Source organism: Pipra filicauda, unplaced genomic scaffold, assembly GCF_003945595.2.
Source record: "Pipra filicauda isolate LSUMZ 115617 unplaced genomic scaffold, ASM394559v2 scaffold43_size3849885_pilon, whole genome shotgun sequence".
Lineage (NCBI taxonomy): Eukaryota > Metazoa > Chordata > Aves > Passeriformes > Pipridae > Pipra > Pipra filicauda.
Genome location: NW_024104576.1, coordinates 1,350,488 through 1,374,150, shown reverse-complemented (window position 1 = coordinate 1,374,150; position 23,663 = coordinate 1,350,488). Strand labels below are relative to the sequence as shown.

Below are 23,663 nucleotides of genomic sequence, written 5' to 3'. Positions count from 1 at the left end.
ACCTGGTCTACTATTCATCACAGCCCTACAAGGGCTCATAGCCCTTGTCTCATATATGAGACAAGATCTTCAGTGTCCTTCCACCAACACACCTATGAATTGGTGTAATTGATTTCATTCCTATCAGTTAAAACACTGGTATGCTAAAGGAACTGCCTTTAGTATGCAAAACACATGCACTTATTTATCTCAGTCTGATATTTATGAGTCTCCTCCAATTTGAGATATTCTATGATTCTTTTACTGAGTAGTTTTAGTGCCAAGCTTCCCTGTGGAGCTTTGCACTCCTAGAACAAGCACCTGCTGTATATATGAGAATGTGTGATTTGTGCTCAGCCCAGCCAGTTAACTGCATCATTTTGTTCCTGGGCACACGGAAGGCACCTTTTTCCCCTCACTATACTTTCACCACAGAGACAGACATGGCTAAATTTGTTGTAGGGAAAAGTTTTTATCAGCAAATTCTTCCTTGTGTCACAGCCATGAAACTGTATCTGCAGTGACATACTAACACGTGCAGTAGGTGGAATTCTTGGGTTCTCTGCTCAGAAAGGTACCTTCAAAAAAATCAATTCCAGCTTGCAGGATGCCACAGCTTTGGCATTTTGCTTCACAAAAATGTTCATGCAAGTAAAATTTTAAGGCAGTTACGCTCACTCTGAGAAACTAATAGTTAAGAGCAAAAGCATTTGGCAGAGGAACAGAGGTGCCAGAACATCTATTGTGGGTTTATCCATAATTCTATTATGCATCCAATATAACAAACAACATCACAATAGATTTGTGATGTCCTTTACCTTCCCCTCTGCCCACTGCCAATTCAAGAACGTCATTTAGGATTTGGTGATATTCCACAGAGCAGGTGCTGTTAGTTTCTGGCTGACTGGACAGACCAGCTTCTTGGAAGGCCAATGTGCTGTACAGGCATGGCAGAAATGGAACAGGCAACCAGGATTAAATCTCAGTTAAAGGGGGAGGGGAGAGGAATGTCTGTAATACAGCCTTGTGAGGAATTACTGGTCATGTTAACTCTCCCAGTCTATCCCTGGCCTAATTAAGTTGCATTTTCACTCTAAAGCAGGCAAACTGCCAGCCATGGTGAAGTGAAAACAGCTTTCCAGTGACTGTCAGTTAGAGCTCAAAAGCACATTCATGCCCAAAACACAAACCTTTAAGAGTAATGGGGCTTGAGGAGCCATGCTTGAACACAGCTTAAACTAGTATTAAAATACTCAATGCAAGGTTTCTAGCTAACAAGACATTCTGCAGGAGCAGTATCACAAAATAGCTCATCGTACACACCACCTTTCAGACCTGGTGCACAAGCTCTGAGAACTGCTTAACTCCCCCCACCCCCCTTTATCATTATTTAAACGACAGGGATTCAACTGCAACACAAACCCACTGAGCAGATTCAATAGCAACTCTTCCAGATGAGACTCAGGGAACAATGGAGGAAGTGCTTGCTGTGCCAGTCCCTATGTAATAGCACAACAAATTTAAGGGGCTAGACAGTGAGAAATCTTGTTCATTTGGATCCCTTATTTCAAATATGCCCTTTTCCAAAACTTCTCTTGTCCTTGCATTGTCAATAAGCATACGCGCAAAACTGCTAATGGAGAGACATAGTAAACACAAAGAAACCATGATGCAAAATATTCTGCTTCCTAGAGAAAAAAAAAAAAAAATCTATATCAACTGTTCCAAAACAGATTGCAGGTCAGAAGACATCTGATCACCACTCCTAAAAAGAAATCAATGTTTTTCCTTTTTAAAAGAAGTTTTACAAACATTTCATTTTTGAAAGGCAATATTTCAGCAACTGAGCAATAGTCCACAATACGAGAAGCAGCAAAAGCATTTTATTTGCTGTATTATTAGTGTCATTAGAAATATGATTGGTAAAAAAAACAACACCCAAGTCCATACAGAAAGGAAAGCTTAATAAAAACCAAAGACAACTGAAAAGGTGGTGGTGGTGGTAGACTTAGCAGAGAAAAATTTTTTTAAATTTTCCGAAGTTCTAGACAGCAACAACTTTTTTTTGGCCATCAGAGATGGTAACAAATCTTCCTACTACTTTGCATCAGAGTGTCCTCCTCCACCCTTGTTGGACTGCAGGCTTCAAATCACTTAAATGTGTTGTGGAGTGTGAGAAAGGAACTAAACACAACATCGGGATTTGTTCGCATGAGGTAACGCTTCCATGCAACTGTTCTGCACATGCAAAGGCATAAAACTTACTGAGCAAACACGATCTTCTCAAAAATCACTTCAACTCATAACAACGCTTCACTTTGTTTAATTCCTGTATTTCTCAAAAGGTGGTAGAAGTACTGCATATTTTTTAAACAATAACATGCTTCTCCTCCTTCAAACAGAAAATCTTTAATCTTTGTAACAGAATGATTTCTTTTCTGACATTGAAATGACGAGACAGTCTTAATTCATGAAAGTAACAATTGTGTTTCTGGAGGAACAAGTTGCCACAACGATTATTTGTAAACATTATACCCACAACAGTAAGTACATTAAAATCCCACACTTCCACCTTAAAATAAACCACAAAGATTTGACATGAAATACATAAAAAGTTTATTATGCATGTACCCCATCTTCTTATCTGGAGGAGAAAATCTGAGGCAACAGTTTGGTGCAGAGAAGCAAAGCAATATACAGTAGCTGCACACAGCTTGATTGGTTTCAGACCACAACTAAATACTCTTACTATGACCGTTAGTACAGAAATGTTCTGTAATTAGAAAAAATGAGAAGTATTACTCTCATGCTGTACAGTCTTATGTTTCTTGGTTAGAAAAGAACAACTGATTGAGTTTGAATCTTTTGCGCCTGAACCTTGCACACCAACTTGCTCGGCTGTTGCCTCTGGAATGTTCAGCACAAAGGTTAAGCTCCAGACATAATTTAAGTGCTTTTCATGTGCAAACTGTTACTTGCTAAAGCTTTCAAAGTACATTTAATTACAGATATGAACACCCTGTAAAGATATGAGGATATGATAGCAGACCCAGAGGCCAATACAGATTCTTTAAGAGAAATGCTATGTTCCACTGCAGTAGTTCTAGTCCCTGATTAGGTCCTTCCAAAGAGGGGGCTTATTTCAATTGTAGGAGATAGACCATTCCTTAACAGAAGCATCATGGGATGTTGTTACCAGAGTATGTTCATCCAACCATGCCAAGCCGCTTACATGATGTAGTCTGTGAGCATCTGTATGGCAGTGAAAAATAACAGAAAATAATTAGGAAGGCCAGACTGACAAGATAACTAGCACATATTCCAACTGTAATTTTCAGCTGCATAAAATACTAGTACTGGATTTTAAAAGTAACTACAAAAACAACGTAACAGAAAAATTCTGGCCGTTGTAGCTAGGCAGAGATTAGCATAAAGGCTGAATTATTTGGGGAACATTCAAAGCCTGCTTACCATTAGCTCTAGAAAACAGGAGCTGTGTTGGATTTCAAGAACAATCAGCAACTTTCAAAAGTACTATTTTCAAGGAAACATACCTGGTATTTTGACTCTGGTCTCTGGATCACTCACAGTCCAAACATACACCATCATGTCCATGCCTCCAGAAGCAAAGTGTTCATTGTCCGGTGACCAAGCAATACAAACAACTTTTGCATGGTGTCCGTAAAAGACATTATGTTCCTTTTGAGAGTTAGAGAAACAAGGGTTATTCCATTAGTTTAAGCTACTTCAGGAAATCGCTGGCTTTCAACATGCAGCATCAGAACAAGATACTGCAAGACTCCTAAGTGTATAACTCAGGTGCAGATGGATGCATTAACCAAACCAAGTGGTGGCTTCATTTTATGTTATTTATTTAAACACTTATTAGGCCAATAAAATACAGACCTTTTGTAAAAAAAAATGCTGAGACTTTTTTTTTCTATGAAAGCTGCACCTGTTAAGTGCATATGCAGTGACTCTTTCCTTAGAGGCTTCTCTAAGCAAATAATCTCACAGATGTTTCCAAAGAAAAATTTGTTCAATTTTTATTTAGAAAATGAAATATTTTTGTGGAATGCCATCCTGCATTTTTGCTTCAGTGTGGTTTTTGTCAAAGTTTAATGACTTTACAGGCTGATACACATTGACTGTTCAGCTGAAAAGTAGAAATTGCCGATTTTTGGACTTTTGGTTAAGACAGAAGATTGACAGATCAAGCAAGATTCCCTGCCCTAGTGTATCTCTTTCATTGCTTATCCCTTACCATGGAACTGTGTAGCACAGCCAGCAGAATTTTGTTGCTAAGTCTGCTTTATTTATTCATTAAATTTTATTGTATTGCATGATTTTTATCCAACTGAGCCTGCATTCTTGTCCATTTTACAACAATGCACACGTATTCACTAACAGGCATGGTACCTATTTTGTTGACTTTATTCCTTTAAAAAACCCCAAACTAACACACTAGTGATTCAGCTGACCCACATAAGGAACCTGCATACTCTAATCTTTTGTATTTAACTACAGTGTGGAAATAGTCAGTGGAAATCCAGCTCCTTCCCCATTTAACCATGTATTTGTTATTAGATGGGTTTCAGTGTTTTTCCAGTGGCCAATCTATGCTGTACATTTCCTCAACTATTCTTACAAGCTGAAGGATTCACACAGGCTGTTGTGAAAAGCAATACTAGCCCTAGATAGCAGGTAAACAGTGTCACAGAAGCATGGTATTTGTATCAGTGATTTACAATTAAGCTTCACCAGCTACAGTGTGTTTCACAAAATATTTATTTAGACATGAGCTGTAAGTCAATTTGTTTTTAAACAGAGGAAGCTCTGGAAAGATCAGTTCTTACCGCATAGCCATCAGCGACACTAAAGACAGTGACAACTTTGTTTGCATCACAGACTGCAAGAAAGGCACCATCGTGAGAATACGCCAGGTCAGTAACAGGACCTTTGGCTTCCAAAGTCTTATCATCACTCTTCAAAGAGGTTCCTTGGATTGAATACAAATGGACATTCCCATCCTGCAAATTAATAGTGAAGAAGGAAGAAAGGTAGAAAAATCATTTTACAATAGAAAGAGGAAGGCTTACTGAGTTTATGGAACTTTTTGCACCAATCCTATTTGGTAGTGCTTATATTAAGAAATAGTTTAAATATGTCATTTATGCTGGCTACAATCCATCAAGTGTGGAAATAGATCTGTTTTCTAGAATTTGCCAACTTCAAGCACACAGTGGGTATGCTTAGCAAGTTAAAAGCAGTAAATACAGGATAAAAAAAAAAGTGAAATGGACATTAGGTCACAATTGTGGTAGAACCTGAGAATGAAAGCCCAGGAATAAAGTATAGCTTACTCGTTACAATACTGCTGTTGTTACAAATAGCCACCGACTACTTCTCAACACAACACACCTTCTATTATTAAATGGTTCTGTTACTAGTTCCAGTGTTCAAAATAGTACAGTTTTAGAAAGTGCAACCTTACCGCTCCTCCCACTGCTGCTGTACCTCCTGAGGGGTGAATGGCTACAGCTTCTGGCTCATAGCCAAGGTCATCAATTGCAAAACATTTTTTCTTATCTTTCATCAAGACAATCTGCAAATAGAAAACCAGAAACTAAGACCCTTCTTCAAACTACCTAATACAAAACCTATGACTGCTGTACTGGAGTACTTGGGCTCTAAATTAGGTAGTGCAGGGCATTCTTCACTGCCTTCAGCTTTGCCTCATTTGGTTTGAAAGTCATTTGGTGAAATAAACAAGTGCAAAACAGTATTTTTTAGCAATGCTTACTCCCTTCGTGGTTCACTCTAAAGGAAGGGAGGCAGGACCAAATCAGTAGCAAGTTAATACCTCAATGTTAAATTTTAAAGGTTATTTCCTATCCAGTTCTAGACTATGGACAACTGGAATTATAACTCTCAAGGAAAAGAGGTTTAGACAACACTATCAAATACCCCAAGCATGTAACCAGAATCTGTACAGAAGGCATAAATCATTAGAAGGTAATCATGCTTTGATACAAGAAAGCCCTGGTGCGATCTTTCTGGTTTTGCATGATCTGAATACTAGTGGCAAGCAAGCTACAACAGCATTAGTTAACTGATCAGTTGCAAAAAAAATAAAATGCAGGAGAATGACATCCTTTCCCCAAAGTCAAGTCACTTGACAAATCTGGCAAGAGCATGAGCCTTACAGGAGAAAGCTGTATTGACAACAAATACAGATGCATCCACACGAGGGACAATGTGAAATTTAAATCTATATGTAAGCGTGAAACTGTACAGGACACAAAGAGGCAAGACTATCAAGTATCCTGCTCAATTATGTTCCATGTAGCTCTTATTAGGAAATCATGTAGATGTGCAAGGCGATCCCACACTAAATAGACTTGTCAGAAACCATCATGTTACCATACACAGCATTACTAACACAGCAATTGTGTTGATGATCTACAAGTTAATACTTACTTGTCCAATGCATAGAACTACAGTGTAACCACCAGGACCCACAGCTAAACATTTTGGTTGAACGTCCATTTTCACAGCATCCTGGCCACTGAAGGAGGGCATGGCAAAGCAGAGAAGTGGGAAGCACAAAGCAGAAAAAAATTCTTTTAAATCACCTATTTAAATAATCACCCACTAATAATCAAACACATGCATAAATTATTTTTAATTAATAATCTGCAAGGTTTCCTATTGTTTAGTTTTTAAAGCTTGACTATCTTGATGAGGAAGCATACCTTTGAAATGAAATGTTATTACACTAGAATTTTTTAACTAACCAGGTAATCTTAATAGGATTCTCAAAGTTTTTTTGCTTCAGTTCTGGTTTCCATGAAGAAACAGCCGTGTCCCACCCCTTCTAACAATATTTATTATCAGTATCCTTGGGTATTGATGAAACACAAAGTGGACACCTTTCCTACAGTCCCCCAACTAAGTCACCCGATACAAAGCAGATCTCTATCTAACCCGTGGAAGGGATAAGACAAATTGAAAAGCCTGAGATGCAATTCCTGTTGTCATAGAAAAAAAGCAAGGGTGGTACAGCAATCATTTCTACAGTTTCCATGGTAACAAAACCTAAATAAACTGCAGCATTATTTTTTTAAACACATAAATCAACAACTCTTGCTGTAAAATAATTATACTACAACAAAAGGCAACACTTTAACTAACCTGTAGTCCCTCTTGCTAAGGTTGGTATAGCGCACAGTGTCATCCATACTGCAGGTGACCAGCTGATCCATTTCATCCACTGCCATCCTAGAAACCTGGTTGGTATGGCCTTTCCCAGAAAAGCCATCGTTCTCTCCAGTTTCAGAATCCCAATAATGTGCATAACAGAATTAAGGAACATTTGAAGATACTGGTGCAGTCAGATACCACATCACGATAAGTTAAATAATTGACAGAATAGCTAAGGTTAGAAGGGAGTTCTTGAGATTGCTTAGTCCAGCCTGCTGCTCAGATCAGTGTCAGCTACAACAGGCTGCACATTCTGCAAAGTTTTCAGTATCTCTAGGGATGAAGACTCTCAAGCTCCATGGGCAACCTGTACCAGGGTTTGAACAACCTCGTACTCTCAAAATATTTATTAAATGAACTTCTGATGTTCTATAGTGAGCTAAATGACCTACCACAGACAGTAGTAAACAGTGGAACAATTAGATTTTAAGTATGAGAATAGAAACTACTTTTTAAAAATTATAGTTTGAAGTCCTGCAACACTGGCTTTCCTGATGTTGTATGTTAACATCAGTTTGAACTACTAACCCTGTACTACAGGGCTGTAAAGAAACAAGTCCTACATTTATAACAGTTTATGCCAACATAGCACCATTGTAACATATCACAACAGGCAGGAGGAAAGACCATGGTTTTAAGCTTTAGAATGCTGGAAATATAACTTTCAACATATTCTGCCATACATGCAAATATGTATCGCTGTTTCTTGATGTTACAAGAAGTTAATTTATTTATTTGCTCCCTCACACTAACAAGCTACATACCACAAAGAAGTGAAAACTAAAAATTAAGAGCTGGCTTATATTTAGCAGAAAAGCATGAAGGCAAGTAGTACAATAGGTGTTAGGGGAAAGCAAAATAAATTTCTTTAGACATAAAATATTCACTTGGGTCCAATAAATGCTAAATTTCTTTGGCAAAGCTTTTTTTATCCCCCCTCCTCATGAGCTCTCTCGGACTATAAGGCTAGAACAAATATTTCTATCAAAGGATATTAATATGACCATCGTTACTTCCAGAGTAAATATAGGACTTTCCACCATTTTTGTGCACCGTAAGACACTGAATTGATTTACTATGACCCTGTGGATGGGACACAAATAATTATTGACGAGCAATTTTTATCTTAACACATGCAAACACCTATTTGAAAAGAATTATAGGTTATTCAGAAAATAAATATTTGACAAGCATTAGAAGTCACCCAAAATACAGATCACTATTTAACAGTGCAGTCATTTAACTGTTACAGCACTGCTATTTCTATGTCCTTGAAGAGAAACCATAAGCACTATGAATATCCTTATTAGCCTGATGGGCTAAAATACTTTCATGGTCTTTTCATCACTGCTTTTCAGGTACTTTATGATTCAGGGAAGGGGACTAAATATGGTCATGTACCCACACCAACTGCCAGAATTATAGCAGCAATGGTAAAAAATCTGGGACATCTGTTTCTAGTTCATGTAAAAATGTAAGTTCCCATGAGAGTGTTGTGTCATCAAACTCTAAATCCTAAAATTAAAGTTCAATTGCACAGTAACCCTAGTCACCTTGTTCACAATACACTAGTTCTGGCAGAATGAGACATCACTGGTAGTTTTCTATCTATGCTGTATTTCTTTTTCATCTCAAGAATGCTTAAAAGCTGCAACGAAAGATGATAACATTAATTAAAACAACAAAAAAAAAAATCAGTCTGTGTATTTGTACAAAGCACACTCTCACACATGTAACATTTTAACTTCTTGATTCATGTGACTTTTAAGAATCAGTCACAAATAGCTTGTTTGGTAATGCTAATTTAACAAAACTATTTTTCAATAGCTATTATTCCATCAAAACAACTTCAACCACTGAGTCATTTATCGCAGGAACTGGTGCAACAACAGAACTTTAACCTACCTTTATAACACGTAAAGGTTTATTTGGATTGTTCTTGTCCAAATAATTGATATAGCCAGACAAGGAGATAGTCAGTAAATGGTCTTTCTGCCACAAGCAACCCAGCTGCTGATCCAACACGTTTGATCCCATGTTAAAAGTATTTACAATAGAGTTAGCACCAACATCCCAGATTTTAGCAGTTTTATCTCCAGAAGCAGAAAGCAACTGACTACTGTCAGGGCTCCAACTAATCTGTAAAAACAAATGTCACCACAAGAGAGTAAATGCATTTATTATTGCAAGACTTCACAGTCCATGAACTGGGTAATGAAACATTACAGATCATTTACACAAATGAAGTGATACTTACGGCATAAATACCTCCATCATGTGCTTTGCCTCCACCAAGCGCACACACTTTTTCTCCAGTCTTCCCATCATAGACAAAAATCTTAAGAGATCACACAGACATACAAATTAAAGGGAAAAGCAGTAATAGAAAAAAAACCTCAAGAACTAATACACTGTTACTTGCACTGCACAGATCACTCATTATGTGGCAAGCCTGTAGGTTTATCAAACACTAGATAGTGTTTGATACATTAGACTCTTTTTTAAGGAGAGGCACAAGTTATCCTGCATTTAATAATTAAGACTAAATGACTGAGTTGAAAACTGTAAATAATCACACTAAGTCCTGTGTACATTGGATCCTGACATTTGAAATTCTGGAATATGTTACATTTTTGACTCCTGTTGTGATGGCAGCTACTTAGCACTGCTGTCATGGCAATCTGCCTTCTTTAGAAGGAAGAGCTACCTATGGCAACAGTGTAATTGTCAAACCCGGCCTTATCAGTAGGGAATACTCATGGAGCTGGGTCGCTATCTGTGAGTTAGTTGACTATTCCAGCTAGACTTCTCAGGATCGTAACAAAGACATATATATTCCAAAAATCTAATGTGTTCCTGCCAAAATAAGAGAACATGCTAGGCAGATGGAATGGGGAAAAAAGCTGAGTAAGAATAATCTGGTTGACATTAGCTATTACAGATTTATAGGAGAGTAGTTAAAAGTTTAAACCAGTCATTTCTTGGCATGAAAAAAGAAGCAACATGGATTTTACAATAATAATAGTAATAATCCTATTCTCAAATGCACAGAAAAATCTTCTCATACTAAAATCACTACAAAGAGTCCTTTTTTTTTACCTGGCCATCTGCACTAGCTGTAGCAAATCTGTTCCCATCAGGAGAAAACCTCACACAGTTCACAAACCGTGTATGGTCCTGCAGGAAAAAAAGTAAAAATCAGCAAACAAAATAAGAACAGACCCTTTTACATAGAAGATAATCCAGTAAAAATGAATTTCTCTTATATGCGAACCATAAATTAGCTGTATAGGAGACCCCTGCTCTAGAAGGAAGTCTAGCCTTTATCTGAAGAGGATCATGGGGATCATGAACAGTCCACAGAAGAAACTCTGACATCAAAACTGATGTAGTTCAAACAACTTAGCACACAGCAGGAGAATGAGGACCCAGTTTCTGAGATAAGTAGGAAAAACCTCTCAGCTGCAGCCTACATGCAAACCACAAGATTCTGCCCCTCTAGTCACTGAATTGTTCTGCAAGGTTCTCTACATTTCAACTCTTACTTCATTGCACAGTAAGCTTTATACACAGAAAACTACTTTATCCTTCTTATTGTAAAAAAATACAAGCACAAGGAAGAAATTGCTATTTTACTGGATTTCCATTTCTGGGAGACTGCATTAGTGATAGTTCTGTGAAGTAATGAGGCAAGACTGATGCACGCTTCCCAAATAGACTATTTACAAGTAGGAGAATATTCAAACCATGCAAACTAGAAAACAAGTGTTAAATAGGGAAGCACCACAATGAGGCCAAAGCTCCCATGAAGAGAGATTTGAGAGACTATTTTTAGTATTATGAAAGGCAAGTTCTAACCTACTTTCTTTAACTATACTTTTTTTTACCCCCTAATGATACTACAAGCTCTAATATAAATCATATAACACTCCATACCAGAATCCCATATATCAAGTCAAATATTACTTTAGAAGCAAGACTGCATCATATACCAGTCTAAGGAACACTGGTAAGCACTTCAGACTTCAGAGTTCCAAATGAACCAGCTTAGCAAAATGGAAGTATCAACTTAAGTTCAGAAATATATTAGGCAACTACATCATTTCACTGGATTGCAGAGCTCAAAACAATTCCTTTTCTAGAACTGGAATGGAATTCTTACTAAAGTCAGGGTATGAAGACTACTTAAGGCTCATATGTCAGAAAATAAGAGGCCTACTACTCTGTTTTTAAAAATAAAATAAAACCTAAACATTTTGAATTTACTACTGCAATAACATCCAGTATCTTTGCAATAGTTTTTTTGAGGCAAGAGACATGTCTCCTGACATCAGAAACAGCTGCAGAAGCTTGTGGCTTTTTATTTTCTTTGGCCTCAAGCAACAATGAATGCCTTAACTGTGGTAGTTCCAGGCTTTGTTTCATTTATGTAAGAGATTGTAACTAGTACAATAAGAAACAGAGTTAAAAGGAATGTAGAAACACAAAACTGACCACACAAGTTACACACCTGTTCCACATTGTGGAAATCAAGTTATGCTTTCAAACATCTACGCTCACCCTTTCTAAGCAGCCCTGGGATTTCAGATTTGAGCACTCTTAAGCAGATTGGAAAGTTCCATTAAAATCACCACATTTATTGAATCAAGCACCTTGGAAAGTGTTAAGAAATTCTACACGTCTGCACTGGGAAGCAGAACTCAGAGAGCATCAATAGGGCCAATAAAACATTCTAGTTCATCCCCTTCCATAACTTAGGAGCCCCCCAAAAAAAACCTGGAAAAAGTGCTTCAGGTTTTCTTTTTAACCAATCATTTATTTCAGTTTTCTTGGCCTGAGACGAGCCTTTGGTTTAAGAAAGCCACTTGACACCAGCTGTGCCTCAAAATGGGGAACTAAGAATTTTTGTTCTAACAGCTAGTTGTGACAAGAACTGCAAGCTTGTTGGAAAGCTTTAAGTCAACCTGCCACACAGTTTAACAGAGCCACACGTAAACTCACACTTAGCGTAAACTTGAACTTGAATGGCGGTCCCTCAAAGAAAGCAGCACAGTTGTCATCACTGCCAGTTGCCAGACGATACGGTCTCGTTTGCTTAATGTCCACACTATTGATCACTTTGTTGTGCCCAGTAATCTCACCAACAGAAGAGCCACTATCCCACAGGAACACTGCTCCGAATCTAGTTAGGAAAGCACACAATAACTACAATTCATAAAAGTCACACGTGGATTAACTCCTCCAACATCTGCAAACAGCAGATTTGAGTGTGCTCAAAGAAAAGAAATTAGGTCATCTCGTTAATCTCATGCAAGCGCATCATAGTTCCCCCAGGGCTATTTGAGATCTTGCTGGTGAGACAATCTAATCTTCAATAGGAGACGTCTGCTGAAGGGGAAAAACAAGGTAGTCTGGTGTATAAAGCTTCTAAAATCCAGAGATCTGACACACATTCTTCAATAACACTGTTGGTTTATAAAAGAAAGCAGTAAATCTGCCTAGTCACTACACAGAATACAGAAAGCTGGATAACAGATCTGATTTCATCATTATATTCCTATTTAGCCTAGATTGGGTACCATCATTTTTTACAAATATTATTACTTAAAAGTTTAAGGAAGAAGAGTTTTAACAGCATTTTTGTCAGATCTTACTTTAAATGACTCTAAGGAAAAAAAAAAATCAATTAGTACAGTCACGACAATGGCATTAAACAGAGCATTGCTGTTGAAAAGGCCTTCCATAGAATTACTTCAGCAATATTTTAGACTGAAAATACATCCATCTAACAGGAAGCTGGCTGAAATTTTGAGGCAGGAGAGCAAACTTAAATTGTATCTACCCAGGGGCAGATGGAGCTGTAGTGAGCAATGAGTACAAAGAATCTCTCTCAAATATCAGGACACAGTACAAGATAATTATTAAAAAATGGTGCAGGGGGTCAAGGAACAGGACCATACAATGCTTTTCAGCCCTTTATGCATAAGACTACCTGGTCTGGTCTCTGCCTTAAAGTTCTTACAGTCTTTGAACATTAAAGGAAGGACACAAACCTGAATGGGCACCTCATCCTCATTTAGTCAGGTAAAGGACAAGTGCTTGTGATTTCATTTAATTACCATACTAAGGGCCTAAAAATACAGACGTGTTGCCAAGGGAGAAAACTCTTATTCAATCAGTTGCATAAGACCATCACTAGAATAAGTGAAAGAAGAGGGAGAATTATGTTGTGTTTCTCCCTTCCTACTCTATCAGAATTAGTCAAAAAAATCCATCAAACAGCTATCCTTGAAAATAATATCCACCTTTAAGAAATAAACAAACACATATAATTTTTAAACTGAGCAATTGTAAGAGAACAGAATTTTCCAATTAATTTATAGCTGTCAAACACTGCATAGAGAATTTTGTTGCAGAACAGCGCAACTTTAAGTCTAAACAGGGAAGAAACAATGATTTTCCTCCCTTGAAGAATTAAAAACTTTCTGCCAAGAACTTGCTTTGTTAGGATGCAGAGCTTTACAGTAAATGTATGTATCTATATATAGACATACATACAAACACAAAAGAAATACTCACTTTTCCCTTCCTTCTCCAACCACAGCAATTCTCTTGCTGTCTTCAGTCCAGGCAAGGTCCTTTATTTTTCCTGCAAACGGCTGATACTCATACTTTAGTAGGTGTTCCTTCTGTGTAGTATCCCAGATTCTCAGCTTTCCTGAGACATCTGCCATAATAAAATAGAACATAACTATTGTTCCAGCATGACTCAGTCACATGACTCAGCTATCTGCCAGGATACAGATTTTCAGCTACACTGAACACTTGTACTAGGGACCTACTATCTTACCCTATTACAAGTACTATAAATCACTTTGTTTAGGAATGCTGAAGACAATATACATTTCACCAAATTATGTTTATAACCAGATACTATGGTTCAAGACATGCAGCACCAAATACAACATAGGGAGACAACATTTGCAAACAGACACATGAAAAATCTGCACATTAACAGGGTAAGAACTCTAATGTTATCAGTTGGTATGTGTTAAGTAGCTGTGTTACACAAAGAACAAACCAAACCAGCCCCCCTGCCCAGCAGCTACAAGACAGTTCCCAGACCCTTCATTGGGAAGTAAGCCACCCTATGTCTACAGTAGGAGGGCAGTCCTGTGAACAGTGGCTGATGCACTACAATTTGTACCTCAGGCTTTTTGTACCTTCAAAGGAAACCTGTTCTGCATACAAATACCAGGCATATGTAGATGTACAAAGACTTCTGTCCACAGAACTCAATTCATGCATGCTTATCAGCATACTCTTGCTATGCAGAAGCATGAACATACACACTCATGTTGAGTGTGGATACCTGCACTATCTGGAATACTACACAACAGATTACCCAGAAACAGTAAATGTCAAAAGCAGCAAACACAGAACAAGCAGTAACAATGTAAGACTTAAGATAATGAAAGCTTCTGTGTCACTGCTTCCCCTCAGTATTGCACAACCCTAGAGCTTAATTCTATTCAGGGCAATTACTGTGGTGCAGCATTGTAACCAGAGGAATTGTTCTATACACAGACAAACTTACACATCTCTAATGAAACCCACACAGCAAAGTCTGTGTGTATTGTACCCATCATAAAAGTCACTGTTTTAGAATAAACCATGTGCTAAAATATGCGTCTTTCACCTCAGCAGAATGTTTGAGTTCTGTTCACCATTTACTGGTGCATCTTTACAGTTCAATTTAAACATACAGCAACCCTGCATCTTTAAGACCCGATCATAGACTCATTTTCTTCACTTCTGCTAAAAGGACAGATGCAGAATCCTCCTTTTTTACACAGAGAATTTGTTATTGAAGCAGAATTTTAAGGTGGACTTCAAAATCTAATTGTTTTCTCCATCTATTAATAGATAGGACACGTAGAGCTTTAACTCTGCGGTATCTCCCATTACTACATCTGCTATGACTGCAGTAAGAGAAATTACCATAAAAGCCAAAAGCATACTGCCAAAGGTCTGTCTCATGAAGTACATGAAGTATTAATGCAGGCTGCATGGCTAATGCAGATTTATAGATAGAGAAATGAATCTTACATGTTATACTTAGAAACAGCTTAAACAGCCTGGTACTATCTTCAGACCTCATGCTCAGCAGTATCACAAAACTATTTATAAATGACACACAGAAGACACTTTTTAAGGGAAACATTGCAACCTAAACTCCTTTACTTGGGTATGAGAAAAATTCTGAAAAAAGTCAACCAAATACTCCCCCCATCACAGATCAGGCTATGTATATATTACTGTTCTTTTCCAGAGGACTGGAAATCTACAAGGACTACAAGAACAAATTCGACAGTTATTCTGAGGATTAAGTACTGCACAAACCTAGAACACCACGTCTGTAGAACACAGAATGCAAACTGGATTTTAAGAAGGTTTTCAATTTGACACATGGTCCACACACAAGACTGAGCCAAGAAAATCCTGGCTGTGGTTCCTTTCAGACAAGAATGTGTGAAAAAGAAAAAAAAAAAAAGGCAAAAAAAGCTGTGCTATCAGTGTTCTTAAAGGTTCCTCAATACTCAAAAGATACCTATTCTAATATAGCTTTCTGATATGAAGGAAGACAACAAGGACAGAATGTTTTACACTTAAAAAATATTGTTCCCTTGAAATTGCTTACAGAGAAACTCCCATTCTACTAGGACCTTTGCAGGAATGTGGGCTCCCTTTCTAAGGAGCTCATATTCAGAATGTTTTATTTTCAGATATGTTACTTAAATATTTCTGTATTTGGGCATATTACTTGCTTCTGAAGCATTTCTAATTGACAAAGACAAAGCCGTTTTTAAAAAAATCCATACATTAGCTGCAGATATTTTTTAAAAATGCAAATTATAGTATTGTATTTATCAATATTCTTCAACTGTACATCAGTCCTCCTGAAAAAAATATTAATTATATGAAGCAAACTTCTATTAAAAAGGGTTTGTGTAGTTCTTTGGAAGTCAAAAATTGTAGTCATTTCTGCTAACAATACAGGAAATTCATACTGTAGAAATTCATTTTGCCCATTCTCAGACTATTGATTCACGTGCATTATATGGAAACTGAGAATTAGCCTGTTTCCCTACTAACTTACCAAAGAAATATTTTTTAGTTCAGGTTACAAAGGTAACAAAAGTTGTAAGTCTTGCCAAGTTTGGTCAGGAAGAAAGAAGTATACACTCTTTTAGAATCCCTCCCCTGGTCGGTAAGTATCAAAGTTTGTTAACAAACAGAAACAATAGCATTTCAGAAATAACTTTTCACTCTGCTTCATTTACACAAGTCTTCATCACACTAAGTAATTAGAGTTCATTTCCAGGTTTTTTTTATTTAAATAATAAATTCTAAAAAGACCAAGAATGTCACTAAACTCACTGCCTGAGAAAGAGGTTAGAGGAACAACTACAGGAATCGTTCCTCCTTCAGGTATGTATATAAAATTCCACTGAAGCACGTCACATTGACTCTGCATATTCCATACACACATGCAAAGTGTTACTACTATTTTGCCAGTAACTTTAATATCTCTGTCCACACATTTCATGCAGCACACACACTGATACTTTACCTCCAGATGCTATGTAGAATCCACTGGGAGCATACTTGGCCACTACAACCTGGTGGGCATGCTCAGTGTAGATGTCAGCAATTGCAGGATTCTGTTTTAAAGGGGGGGGGGAAAGTTACAGAGTTGTATTTTCTCATTTTCAAAGGAATAAAATCAGAAATTCAAAGATAAAGTTCAGAATTTCTCCTTACGCTCCTTCTCTCACGCCCTTCCAGCTTAAATTGAGCAATTGTCTAAAACTGAGAAGTGCAGTACACATTGCAGAACATTCCTCTCCAGTACCACTGAAACAACACAATAATTTCTAACAACTGACACAATTAAAGGATTTCCTCTTAACAGCCCGAAATGCTGGGACCCTTTCCTCTCCAATACCTGACAAACACTCTCTCCAAAAATAAAAGGCCAAGTGTCAAGCTCTTTTCTGGGGCTGGCCCAGGGATAAAGCAGTTACCCAAGCAGAATACTAAACATGAACTGTGCTTTGCAGCACACATCCAAAGTTCTACTGTAGTCAAGCATGAAAGTTAAGCATATAGTTAACCATAATACATGGCTGTTAATCATCACCATGTACTCAAAATCATTTAGTGACCAATGAAGTGTATCAGGCTTGCTCTTTCCTGCTGATTGCAATCTGCTTATAAAGCCAGCAGACCAGCACAGGAAAAGGCATTCTCCCTTGTATCTAGAGCTGTACAGGAATTCGGAAAGGAATTCATTGCACTCCATCATAATTTTATCTCTTCGGCCTTAACCATATTTTCAGATGCTTCACAGCGGACAATAAAACTGACTCAATTTGTCAGCAGATCAGTAGTGTTACATGACAGAGGTGCCACACAAATCAAAACAAGGATGACATTAAGGCAAAAACTGTTTTCAAATTAACTGTATAAAAAGCCATTTTGCATCCCTCCTAAATGTAGTGCCACGACAGTAATATACTACTCTTCAGAAATGTTTTTTCCCAACAGGTATGCTCTAGCTTCAGAAACTTGACTCATGGTCAAAACAAAATTCCACTTTAACTGCTATAATTAATACAGATTTATTCAATTGAACCAGAAAACCACCTGATGTTATGGTATGACTCAGCCATCCAATCAGGAAAAACTAAAACACCCGCTCTGTGTTAGAAAGCAGTGTCCTGCTCACAAACCAAGTTCTTGCCGTTGCATTAGTTAAATCTCAGGAGACAGAATACAGCTTGCTCATGCAAGAAGTAGCTCTTTTTCATTCCTGTTTTGAGTGCATTACAGCCCTACTTAAGTCACAACCATCTGCATTTACAGCATGCACATCCCTCTCCATTTTGTGTCCAACTGGATTTTATCTAAGCAAGACAAGATAATGTTTTTCCTACTCTATAGCTGCATTACCTACATGTTCATGGAGCTCAAAACCCTCCATGCTTTGTTATAAATAGCTGATATTTTACAGCAAGAATCTTCAAGAGTCCAGAAAACTAAGCTGAGACTGACTTAAAGAGTTAAATGAAAGACAAGAGTCCCAAATTTAAGGTATGGTATAGATTCCAGAAACCAGGTAATAAATTAGAGCTGTCAAATCATATGTTCTTTATTTAGTAACATTATTTCTCCTTGTAAAGTTAGTTTTCTAACTTGTATGTCTTTTGTATCAAGCCCACCCCGCAAAGAACACTTTAAAAAATATATTTAGGAGAAGATTATAATGTGAGCTGGGACAAATGCAGTACCTAATACTAGATTCAACAAGCAGAGTGAGCTTATGTGCCTTATTTCGAACACTGAAACCAGAGCCACATATGAAAGTGAGCAGTTTCAGTTCCAAGCTTCAAAGTAGTCTTAGACCCATGAAGACAATAAAATATTAATGACGTATGAAACCTTACAAATATCACTAGTCTTTCTCACAGTGCTTTTCCAGTGTTGCTCCAGAACTACTTGTTAAAGGAAGTCTCTAAATCATGTTCAAAGATCAGGCATTAACCCTGAATCCTATATTCATCACCACTGATTAGCTAATGCTAGATAGTTTTAGACTTAAGAGAGAAAGGTGATCACTGCATTTTGATGACCTGTTTTTTTAATTAGAGCATGACCATCCCACTGGAGAACTGTTCACAGAGGGATTACACAGACTTTCCAGCATTTCATTTGGTTGTTGCAAACTATTATAACATACAGTATTCAGAGAAGGCATGGCTCTTAACTAAGAGTGGACATGCATGTCAGGTTACAAATTGCAACATTCTCCAACACATAAGCCATAGTACAGGGTTTGATCAGTTTTTGTGTCACTGCTATAACACATTTTGTAGTCACATGTCAATTATTAACAGTAGTAGACTCCTCTTGCCAGTTAGGCAAGTCTGCATATCAGCATGAATTGTACCATAAAACAGAAAGATTCACGACTTCCATCCTCAACTTCCCTCGAGAGCCTTAACAGTCTACATTTGAACTCCCACAATCCCACCTCTCCTATACTAAGGTCATGCCCCATGCCCTACACCCCTGGCTCATACTGGGACATTTGCATTGGGCAAATCTTCAGTGAGCTGTTTCAGGAAAAGCAAATTGCTTTTTTTCAATTTAACCTCCAAAGAGGTTAAAAAAAAAATTCAGAAGAGCATTAATGACACTGCAAGGGAGGAGGTCAGCATGCATGACTTGGGCAGAAACTGTAACGTAAGCAGAGTGGCTTTTCTCTCTTCTCTCATCACACTGTGTGCCATTACAGTGTTTAACTGAGGCTTCTGGTTTCAGAAACTCGAACTTTTCTTGATACCAAGAGCAAAACACTATTACAACAACATTATACTGAGACACTGAAACCAGAGCATGAGCTTTATTTGGTTTTAAGTAGATGAATTTAAACTGATAGCAAACAAGAAATCTGCAAGGAATTAAGTTATTAGCAGCACTTATCTATTATGGCATGACAATGAAGAAGTGTCTGAATATAGTGGGGGGTGATGAGATAAAACAGGGAATCAGCTCAGTTTACAAAGGTGATTTACAGAAGCAGCCATAAACAAATCCATTGTTGTGGAGACCTAAAAATTCCAGAGAGGTATGTCCTGCCCCTCCCCCTGCAGCTCTCCCCACTGCAGGCCAAATCTGCAGTAGGAAAGTAAATCTAGGGAAAAATTTGATTATCTAAAGAACAAGCAATCACTTTGGAGAACTGTATTTTTTGAAAACCAGTAGCAAGACAACAGCCTCGACACGTAATGCTTCCTCCATACTTCTCACAGGGATGCCACCAGAGAAGAAAAAAAACCACTCAAACCTCCACACTATTGAAAACATTAACTGGGGCATTCCAATATTTAATCGATGAGTAAAATTCCCTGTGGCCAGGGCTGAGAACTCACACTCAGCATGCCATGGAGTCCAACAACTGACAACTGTTTTGATTGCCGGAGTTCGGGGCTGGGGTGGTGGGCGAAAGAAGCTAAAGCACTAACGCGTTTAAAGACACGGGTTTGCAAGTATTAACATGCTTCTCTTACAGGCTAAAGGCCCAAAACGGCAAAGAGGGAAGAGTTCATTTATTAGGCAAACACAGCACTGAACTTCATAATAGTGATACCTAAGAAGATAAACAGGGCTAACCAGAATAGACTAGTCTCTCATCTTTAAGTCCTATGCAAAGAGGGAGAGAACTGTACATTTTACTGAGATTTTCTACAGGTTTTTAATGCCGCTGCCCATGGTTTTATGCCTGAGTCATGCACGCTGCTTATTCCCCTGCTGCTGATCACAGATCTGTGACCTCGATTGAAACCACCCGGAGAGAATGAACCACAGGCTGCTAAAGGAGGAGCATCGAGGCAAAATGAAACTTAGGGAAAGCCTTACACTAGGAAGCAGAATAAATCAGGATACATTACATCAATGTTTCTGATGACGACACATTTTCCATTGGTATAGAGAAAATTGTTGCCCTTAGGATCACCTCCGATAATTTTGGAAACGCCTCGTTCAACCTGCGGGAGGCTGGCGAACACTTTTTCTACGAGAAAAAAAAAAAAGGGGGGAGAAAGGGGGATAAAAGGAAAATAAAATAAAATAAATAAATGAAAAGGGAAGGGTGCTCCCCGTTACCAGCACACGCCCTGCCCTGCCGGCAGCCGCCGTCACTTGTTGCTGTCAGCGAGGCGCCGCCAGCTCCGCGGCATCCTGCGGGGCCGCCGGGCGCTCCCCACCCGCATCCCCATCCCCTCCCCTCCCGGCACCGGTGCCCCTGCCAGCTTACTGATCTCGTACGGCATCTTCGAGCGCTTGTCCGGGTGGCGGCGGGAGGGCCGGGTAGGGGCAGGGGCAGGGTCCGGCGGCGGGCGCGGGCAGGACCGGACCGGACCGGCCTATGCGGGTGCGGCCGCTCAGCCCCGCTCGGCGCCGCCGGCACAACCAGGAAGCGCCCGCGCCGCGCGCTGCTCTCCCCTGCCTTTGACCATATATAGTCAACTCTGCTCGCGCCGCGCCGCTCCCCGCCAGCCCCGCGCCGCGCGCCCTCCCCCGGAAATGCCGTGGGCTCGGCCGGGCCCGGCGGGGCCGCGCTGGGGCGGCCTCGGAGGCGGCCCCGCCCCGCGGGGGACCCGCGCGCAGGGCGGGCCGGGGCCGGGACCGGGCAGGCGCCACACGGCGGCAAAATGCCCGGCCTGGCAGCGGGCGGGCTGCGCGTGCGCGCGGGGGCCGCGCCCCGCCGCGGGTCCGCCCGGGTGCGTGCGCGGGCCGGCGCGTGCGCGGCGAGGGCGCGGTGGGCGGGTCCCCGTGCGCGTCGTGAGCGCGGTGCTGGGCGGGGGCGGCGGGTGAGGAGTGGGGAAACCCGCCCTGCTTCCGGGGGGAAATCCGCGCTCATCCTGAGGGGATGGGTGTGGAGGAGCAGCCCGGGGCGAGCCTCTCCCCCTGCAAGGCCGCCCCTTTCCCAGCTCCGCCCTTCTCCGTGCGGCTCCCGCGTCACCTACGAACGTGGCCGCTGAGGCGAGTCTGTCCCAGCGGAGGCTGTGGAGACACGGGGTGTGCGCCTTCAGGGGACAGACCTTTGCTTTTGCTTCTGAGCCATCGCCCTTGTCAGCAGGGATTTGAGTTGCTGTAGTGACCTCCTACAACTGAGGCGATGCAGGTCCTCTGATCCTTGAGTTCCTCATCTCAGAGGTGTTTGGATGGCAATTCCTGTCCACACTGTTTCCTTTAAATCAGTCTTAGTCTTCATCCCTTAGATATAATTATAAATATTAATATCCCATGGTTTTATGTCGTTCAACTCCAGATGCTGCTGAGATGCTTTACAAGCTGCAAGTTTATCTCCCGATTTGTCCCCCGAGGCCAAGTTGGATGTCAGCTTAAATTAAGCTGAACCACATAGTCCTTCATGTCTCCTATATAACTTTGGATAAATTGTATTTTTCCTCTCCTTCCAATTAATACGAATCATGAGCATATCATCAGTTCACCATGATACAGCAAGACAAACCATTCATATCTAATGGGCAGAAACCCATGAAATGTGTGCTGGTTTGTGCTTTTGTCCCTTTGTCTTACTTCATTTATAAAGTGACTTTTTCATATCAAACGGGAAAAAGCATCAGGATAGATGGGTATGACAGGACTGCCTTGCACAGAATATGAATACAGTGTATAATAATAGCAATGCTTTTGGTGTGTTCTTGGCCCATTGACCTGTAAAACAGGCATGGGGGAGCCCTGTGGGATTCTCCTTTGGGGGCTGGGAGAACAGGTGGGGGGGGGGGGGGGGGAGGAAGAGAAACAAAGCTTCAGATTCTCAAATGCAGAAAGAATCATCATTGCAGTACAAAGGTATAAAGCCTTTCATGTCGAGCGGTGTAAACATTTCAGGGTGAAAGGATGCTGAAATTTCCTGAGAACCTGTCTTGAATTGGCCTGTGCAGCCACTCTGCTTAAGGAGCAGTAAAGGCTGCTCACAATTAGGATTGCTGAAAGAAGTTTCTGTGCTTTTCACTTCTGCGCTAAATGTATTTGAGTTTTTCCCTTGTTCAGCGTTCAGAGAGTTACATTTCTCTCAATCGATTGCCTTATGACCATTAAAAAGCAAATTATCCATATGAAAACAGATTTTTTTTCCTTCACCTGATAGGATCTTCCAGAAATACATGAGTCTACATGTATTTGTTACGTCAATATTTCATGCTAAGATGAAAGGAAGATTCTATGTTTGCCATAAGAAGTTTTTGTGAATCAAAGCTGTATTATCTCTTATGTATATAAATAAAATCCTACATGCCCAGAATCATGTTTACATTTTTGCAACTACTTTAGTTCCTAGAAGGTATTTTACCTACTTCCAAGGATTGCCTTTGTAGTTTCTTAAAGCACTGACCTCTACTCACATTCCCAAGATTTTTAATACAAATCTGATAATTGCTTGGAATTATGTAGCTAATACATTATAGGTATCTTATTCACTAAGTTCTCATAAATATCCAAATGATGGCCATAGCTTGGAAGTAGCAAGTATGTCTGCAGAAACTCCTGTGAAAAATCTGGAGTCAGAGTTTCAGAAGATTTTTTTTTCAGGCACCTCAAGTATTTAAGAGGCAAGAAGTCCAAGTCTGGATCTTCTCAATAAGACTCAGCATGGTACTCCTGAAGTTTCCATTCTTCAGGGAATTGAATTCACAGTTGTTACTTTTCCTTTTGCAAAGACTTGACTTAGTTTTTGATAACCTGGTTAGAAGATCTGAGAAATTTTTTCATGTTTCCACACGTAGTTTTAAGTGTTGGGTTTTTTTGAACAGACATCTTCAGCAAGC

General features: G+C 39.5%; 1 protein-coding gene across 1 annotated transcript; it reads right to left on the bottom strand.

The window, feature by feature from the left end:
• Positions 1–1,840: 1,840 nt before the first annotated feature.
• Positions 1,841–21,451, bottom strand: WDR1 (WD repeat domain 1). Its single transcript, XM_027736250.2, has 15 exons — positions 21,125–21,451; positions 20,760–20,881; positions 16,877–16,967; positions 13,822–13,969; positions 12,244–12,424; positions 10,342–10,419; positions 9,500–9,580; positions 9,148–9,381; positions 8,238–8,325; positions 7,174–7,330; positions 6,460–6,547; positions 5,474–5,584; positions 4,836–5,009; positions 3,534–3,678; positions 1,841–3,231 (listed from the first exon to the last, which is right to left on the bottom strand). The coding sequence occupies exons 1-15, from the start codon at positions 21,138–21,140 to the stop codon at positions 3,122–3,124; spliced, it is 1,824 nt and encodes a 607-aa protein (XP_027592051.1). The 5' UTR covers positions 21,141–21,451; the 3' UTR covers positions 1,841–3,121.
• Between the last annotated feature and the right edge of the window lie 2,212 nt (positions 21,452–23,663).

Excerpts from the sequence above, each read along its gene's own strand:
- WDR1 (XM_027736250.2), bottom strand. Across the intron at positions 13,970-16,876 it reads ATTCTACATAGCATCTGGAG|ATGTCTCAGGAAAGCTGAGA; the intron begins GTAAAGTATCAG and ends TTATTATGGCAG. Across the intron at positions 8,326-9,147 it reads AACCTTTACGTGTTATAAAG|GGTCATAGTAAATCAATTCA; the intron begins GTAGGTTAAAGT and ends TCCCATCCACAG.